Raw genomic sequence first — 7585 nt, 5'->3', positions numbered from 1 at the left:
GTGTCGTCTCCACAACAGTTCCAATGACTTGGCCATCTGCCTTCCCTTTTGGGTGGACACAGGATCAGATGTCGCCGTCATCCCAGACATACACTGGCCTCTACCATGGAAGCTAGAAGAAGCCCCCATGGTGGGCGGAGTTGGAGGGCTGTCCCGAGCCCACAAAAGCACCCAACCAGTAGCAATAACCCTCTGCACCGAGAGAGGACCAGGAAGAACTATCACCCTCACTACATATGTTATGTCAGATTGCCCACCCTTGTTGGGGAGGGATGCCCTAGCCCTGCTGGACGTTAGGGTGACAAATTTATTCTAAGGGCCTCTGTCACATACCCGCCATTGCCCATCAAGCTAACTTGGAAATCAGTCGATCCGGTGTGGATCGAGCAGTGGCCCTTGTCAACGCCTCGAATGACTGCTCTCCTTGCTCTAGTTGGCCGTGAGTTACACAAGAATCATATAGAACCCTCCACGAGCCCATGGAACACCCCGATCTTTGTAATACCTAAACGGTCTGTGAAGGTTTTCGTCTACTGCACGACCTGTGGGAAGTGAACAAGAGAATGCAGCCTATGGGCCCCGTACAAACTTTGCTGCCCATGAACTCAATGATACCGAGAGGGCAACCCTGTGCAGTGCTCGACAACAAAGACTGCTTCTTTTCTATTCCCCTGCACGAAGACGACAAGGAGCGGTTCGCCTTTTCCATTGTCTTTCTGAACAGCCAGCGGCCCAACCTACGCTGGAGAATGTTACCCCAAGGAATGGTCAACTCTCCTACCATCTGCCAGATCACAGTAGACCGAGCGCTAGCACTAGTCCGGCAGAGCAATCCGACTGTGACCATCATGCAGTACATGGACGACATCCTGATTGCCGCGCCATCAACGAGACAAGTAGATCAGCTGGTATCAATCATCTCTGAGACCTTAAAGACAAATGGCTTCAAGATAGCGAGTACGAAAATAAAAAAGGGACCGTGCGTTACCTTCCTAGGAGTGGGAATCACAAGCTCCTACATAACTCCTCCCTAGATGAAAATCCGCTGAGACATCAAGACGCTCCACGAGGTGCAGCAGCTGGTAGGGTCCTTACAGTGGCTCCGCAACATCGTCCTGATTCCTCCCGAGGTCATGGCCCTTCTAAATGACCTCTTGAAAGGGAAGAACCCATGGGAGCAGAAAACCCTGACACTGGAAGCAATAAGCTCACTCAACTTCATCGAATGCCAGATGTCAGTGAGCATGCTCACCAGATGGGACTCAAGTGCACCAGTTGATCTGTATGTCCACTTTACAAAAAAGGGGGGAGTGGGAGCCTTAGCCCAAGGACCCCCCAAGAAAGCCCAACTGATACTCTGGGTTGTCTTGGGGAAGCCGTCACATGCCTTTTCCCCGGGAGTCGAGTGCCTCAGCAGCCTCATCATGAAAGGCAGGAAACTCGCCCTAAGACATCTGGGCATCGAACCTTCCAAGATATACTTGCCCTTCCGCAAACAGCTCTCCGCACAGTCAACAACAATATCTGAATATCTAGCCATGGCCCTTGCAGGCTTTGGAGGAGAGATTAGCTACGCGGCAAAACTCCCTTGGATTCGGCTGCTCACGGTCATCAACATCGACCTCCCACCAAAAGTAATCGACAGGCCGCAGGCAGGACCAACCATCTTCACGGATACATCATCGCAGACCTCCACCGCGGCAGCAGTATGGCAGTCAGGAGAACAGTGGCAATGTGTCAAGACAACCGACCCCACGCTTTCGGCCCAACAGCTTGAAGCAGCAGCCGTAGTCCTAGCATGCGGACTCTTCCCAGAAGAACACCTTAACATTGTGACTGACTCCTTATTTGTGGCCAAGCTCTGCCTAGCCATGTCCGGACCAGGTGTGTCAGTGTCCACAGTGGCAACGATGCTGGAGGAAGCACTCTATTCACGGAAAGGCACCATATCAGTCATCCACGTCAACAGCCATGACCCGATCAAAGGATTCCAACAAATTGGCAATGACAAGGCTGACGCCGCCGCAAGAGGTGTATGGACACTGAAAGAAGCTTGTCAGTTGCACAAATCCCTTCACATCGGAGCTAAAGCACTTGCGAAAAAGGGCGGGATTTCTACCGCGGACGCAAAGCACGTTGTCGCCACGTGCCCCCACTGCCAGAAGTCACTGCTGTGGTCAAGTGGCGTCAACCCCAGAGGCCTCAAAGCCTCAGAAATATGGCAAAAAGACTTTACACAATGCCAGCTGTTGAGACCCTGAGCGTGGCTTGCAGTTAGCGTATATGCGTATAGCGGTATGATCGTGGCCACACAGCATCTCAAGATCGATTCCAAAGTGACCATCCAACATTGGCTAACAGCCATGGCATGGCTTGGAGCTCCAAAACAAATCAAAACAGACAACGGCTCAAACTTCATCTCAAAGACGGTCCAAGCATTCATCTTGAAATGGAATATCGCCTTGGTACATGGCATCCCATACAACAGCACCAGGCAAGCCATCATCGAAAGAGCAAACCAGACTCTGAAAACTAAACTGGAAGTACTAGCAAAGACAGAAGGCTTCACCAATGCCATTCCCCCAGGGGACCAGGCGCTCATACTAGCAACTGCGCTGCTAGCATTAAATCAATTCCCTAGGGGGGATGAAACAAACAGTCCTGCCCAGAGACACTGGGCCACACGAGCATTAGAGAAAGGCCCACGGGACAAGCATTAGAGAAAGGCCCACGGGTTGTGATCAAAAATGAACTAGGGGAGTGGGAACAAGGTTGGAGACTAGTGCTTACGTGGCGCGGGTATGCAGCCGTTAAAAAAGATGGGGACATTAAATGGTGTCCACTCAAATCTTTTAAACCAGACCTTCAAAGTGAAACTCATGAGAATTGTGAGACTTTGTTTGCAGGACTGGATCATCGGATGCCCCCGCAACCCATACGCTCCACTACCAGGAAAGAGAGAGAGACCACCGAGCAACCTGTCATCACCTGAGAAGCTCAACACGGCTGGTTCGAGTCATGGTTCAACGGGTCCCCATGGCTCACCACCCTGATTTCTACCCTAATAGGCCCACTCACTATAATCTTACTAACCCTAATCTTCGGGCCTTGCATATTAAACAAACTGGTGCTATTCGTTAAAAAGCATTTAGAAACGGTTAACATTATGTTTGTCAAGCGCCGACAATTACTTTAAGGTGTGCCAGTTACTAACACACTTAAAATTTTATACTAATTTTAATAACACATGAAATTTTGTAGCCTCTACATTTTATATCTTTATACGACTTTTATTAATCATGAGGAAGGGGTGAAATGTGGAGAGCTAGGAATATGTGTGCGGAAGAAATCAGGCTGTACAGTCAGTCAGGACATCACCCCCCGCTGCAGTCAGACCTTTGCTCCGTACCTGGCCGCACCCAGCCGGACGTGAGCAGAAGGAAATGACACTGACTGCCCAAGCTATAAAAACCCTTGTGACCTCTCAATGAACGCCATTTGCGGTCCACCACGTTGGTGTCAGAAGCATATGGACCAAGTGACCCTAGGGTTTTGGCCACCGTGCCAGGCTACGAACCAGGTCGCCATGCCTTGAAAAGGCAACAGTCTTCCACTAAATTTCACAATTCTTTCTTAAGGTTTCTAACTTTGGACGCAGTCAACGGAGCATTTACAAATCAAATCTAACTGGCCACCCTGCCCATGGGAACTTCTCTGAGGGGGGACAATTTTTCCACTTTACCCACTTTGGACCGGGTGTTATAACATCAGCTGTGGAGGCTGACTGGTTAATTTCACTCTTGGGCATGAGATTCTGAGATGTTGTTTGGCTTCTCATTTGTTGTGGGGGAGGCAGAGCAGGAACTTGCTGGCGAATAAGGGGTACATGAGATGGTTGAGGTAAGGGGGCAGAAGTGCGGGGTAAAGAGAGTAAGGAGAGGGCTGAGGGGAAGGTATAACTGGGTTAGCAGGTGGTAAAGGAATGACAGCTGAGAGAGGAGGAGGAATTGGGTCCACAGCAAGAGGAACTGGAGGAAGGATTTGAGGTACTGCAAGGGTAGGAAGAAGTAAGTGGTCAAGGGGGTCCCAGTTTTTGTTAGCCTTCCCAGCCTCTTCTTCTTTTACTTTACTAGCTTGCTCTCCCTCTTTTAATTTATAGACTCTTGTATTTTCCTGCTCTGAGGTGTACTTTAGCCAACAGGTGCCGTTCTGTATGTGATGGGCCTCTTGCAGGAACTTGGGGAAAACCAGAAGGTGCATCACCTTCGGACAGAGAGGTAGCTATCTGAGGATATGTTTCAGGATGTTGTTAGCTCATGCAGAACAAAAATTAGAGAGGTGAAAACTTAAGACTTAACCAGTCCTCGTCTGTGAAGGAAAATAAAAATGTTTCTATGAATATATTAATGGCAAAAGGAGGTACAAGGACAATCTCCATTCATTATTAGGGGAGATGTGGTGACCAAATATGAGGGAAAGGCTGAGGTACTTAACCTCTTCTTTGCCTCAGTTTTCAAGAATAAGTCAAGTTGTCCTCAAGAAAAGTGCTCCTCTGAGCTGGTGGATGGGCACAGGGAGAAGAACAGCCCCCTGTAATCCAGGAGGAAGCAGCTGGGGACCTGCTGAGCCACACAGATGCACACAGGTGTCTCTGGGAGCAGATGGGATTCATTCCAGGGGGATGAGGGAACTGGTGGATGAGCTCCCCAAGTTGCTCTCCATCATTTATCATCAGTGTTGGCTCAGCAGGGAGGTCCCAGAGGACTGGCGAAGCCAATGTGAGCCCAACCCCAAGAAGGGCTGGAAGGAGGAGCTGGGGAACTCCAGGCCTGTCAGCCTGACCTGGGTGCCTGGCACGTTATGGAACAGATCACCTTGAGTGCCATCACAGCACACCCACATGATGGCCAAGGGCGGGACATTGGTGAGGCAGAAAGGGACCTGGGGACACTGATGGACAGCAGGCTGGACTTGAGCCAGCTGTGTGCCCAGGTGGGCAAGAAGGCAAATGGCTCCTAGCCTGGATCAGGAATGGAGTGACCAGCAGGAGCAGGGCAGTGATTCTTCCCCTGTGCTCAGCCCTGATGAGGCCACACCTCGAGTGCTGTGTCCAGTTCTGGGCCCCCAATTTAGGAAGGCCATGGAGGGGCTGGAGCGTGTCCAGAGAAAGGCAGCAAGGCTGCCAAGGGTTCTGGAAAACAAGTCCTGTGAGGAGCGGCTGAGGGAGCTGGGGTTGTTTATCCTGGAGAAGAGGAGGCTCAGGGAGACAAGTTGGTGTCAGGACACAGGTTGGACTTGATGATCTTCAAGGTCTTTTCCAACCTTGCTGCTTCTGGCACACTGTGAAACCACCCATGGAGCAGTTGCAACAGCATCTGCAGTGGGAAAGAAAACTCCCAGCTGATGGGAACAAATTTTCTGGCTGACTGCATTGGCCGTGACAAACCTGAGTTGTTTCCCTGGTGTCCCCCAGCCCTTGCTGGCCCCAGGGGCTGATGGCATTTGTGGTCCCTCAGGTTCATGTCTCCACAGCAACAGCATGGGGGTGCTCCCCCTGCTCTGTGCAATGCAAACAGGGGCTGCTGAGCCAGTGCTGCCGTGTCTGTGCCTGCAAGGATTGGTCACCTGTGTGAGCTGGGGGAGAGGCCAGGGCTGCAGAGGGGGAATGTTGTTGGCAGCTCCATCAGGACGCTCTGGGATGCTGCCCTGGGCTGTGCAGCGCACTGGGGATGGATCAGCCCCTGCTGCTCTGCTGCTCCTTCCCTTTTTCCCCAGGGCCCTTGCAGAGCCCCAGCCATGCTGTTTGCCCCCAGCCTGCCCTCGGCCAGCCTGGGGCTGCTCACGGGGCTTTTCTGTGCTGAGCATTGGCCTGGGTGTGTTCTTGAGAGAGCCTGAGCAAGGAGCCTGGAGCCCCCAGGCCCTGGGCTGAGGCGTCAACGCTGCCCCAGCAGTGCCCATGACCTGTCCCTGCTGCAGCCCCGGCACTGCCATCCCCAGGGCTGTGCCCAGCCCTGAGAGCACTCAGGCCCTGCAGTAACACCAGGGCCACCAGGGCTGCAGGGCAGGGCCATGGCAGCAGCCCTGGCGATACCAAGTGCTGCTGCTGGGCACAACTGCTGGGCCAGCCCTGATCTTTTTCCAGCTCTGCACACAGACATTGCTGCTGCAGCTCCAGAGAACGCAACAAAAGGGGCATCTCTGGTGAAAATTCTGTTGGCAGATCCTTTAGCTCCTTTAATGTCACCAAGACTTTAGCTCTGCATTGGTACAGTTTGTGAGCCACAGCAAATATGGAGGGAAAATACATGAAATGAGGCACAACCAATGGCATTTCTTTATGGACATTATTAAAAAAATGAAACAAAGGAAAGAAGAGAACATAGCAACCACCAAACCAACAAGAACTATCAAGGATGACTTTTACTACACGTGACTTCAAGAAATTTGCAACCAGTTTAATGTTCTGGAAACCATCCAGTCATCAGTCTCCCCATTGCAGCCTTGAGCTCCTTGTTCCTCAGGCTGTAGATTAGGGGGTTCAGGGCTGGAGGCACCACTGAGTACAGAACTGATAGGGTGAGATCCAAGGATGGGGAGGAGATGGAAGGGGGTTTCAGGTAGGCAAAAAATGAGGTGCTGAGAAACAGGGAGACCACCGCCAGGTGAGGGAGGCAGGTGGAAAAGGCTTTGTGCTGTCCCTGCTCAGAGGGGATCCTCAGCACAACCCTGAAGATCTGCACATAGGAAAAAACAATGAACACAAAACAACCAAAACCTAAGGATGCACCAACCACAATGAGCCCAAGTTCCCTGAGGTAGTATTTGGAGCAAGAGAGCTTGAGGATGTATGGGATTTCACAGAAGAACTGGTCCAGCGCATTGCCATGGCACAGGGGCAGGGAAAATGTATTGGCTGTTTGCATGAGAGCATAGAGAAAGCCACAGGCCCAGGCAGCTGCTGCCATGTGGGCACAAGTTCTGCTGCCCAGGAGGGTCCTATAGTGCAGGGGTTTGCAGATGGACACGTAGCGGTCGTAGCACATGACGGTCAGAAGGGAAAATTCTGTTGCAAGGAAGAAGATAAAGAAAAACACCTGTGCAGCACATCCCGTGTAGGAAATGACCCTGGTGTGCCAGAGGGAATTGTGCATGGCTTTGGGGACAGTGGTGCAGATGGAGCCCAGGTCGCTGAGGGCCAGGTTGAGCAGGAAGAAGAACATGGGTGTGTGCAGGTGGTGGCTGCAGGCTACGGCACTGATGATGAGGCCATTGCCCAGGAGGGCAGCCAGGGAGATGCCCAGCAAGAGGCAGAAGTGCAGGAGCTGCTGTTGCCGCGTGTCTGCCAATGCCAGCAGGAGGAAGTGCCTGATGGAGCTGCTGTTGGACATTTGCTGTCTCCGGACATTGGAACCTTTTGAAGAAGGAATTGCAGTGATAATTGAGGGGAGATTTCTCACAGAAAAGGCAAAGCCGTTTCTCATAGACCCATTCGTGCCACTAAACATCTCCCCCTGTCCATGTCTCAGAGACCTTCCTTCAGCTCTGTTGCTGGAGCCCTGATTGCTGCTGGCCAATGTTGTGTGAG

At 51.8% G+C, this 7585-nt stretch overlaps 1 protein-coding gene across 1 annotated transcript; it reads right to left on the bottom strand.

Moving 5' to 3' along the window:
- Window positions 1-6455: 6455 nt before the first annotated feature.
- Window positions 6456-7232, bottom strand: LOC134433849 (olfactory receptor 14A16-like; the record flags this gene model as incomplete). The annotated part of the gene is made up of 1 exon (XM_063182552.1): window positions 6456-7232. A coding segment is annotated over one exon (777 nt), but the record flags the coding sequence as incomplete, so codon positions are not given.
- Between the last annotated feature and the right edge of the window lie 353 nt (window positions 7233-7585).

This window comes from Melospiza melodia, unplaced genomic scaffold, assembly GCF_035770615.1.
Source record: "Melospiza melodia melodia isolate bMelMel2 unplaced genomic scaffold, bMelMel2.pri scaffold_28, whole genome shotgun sequence".
Classification (NCBI taxonomy): Eukaryota; Metazoa; Chordata; class Aves; order Passeriformes; family Passerellidae; genus Melospiza; species Melospiza melodia.
This window is presented reverse-complemented; position numbering and strand designations above follow the sequence as displayed.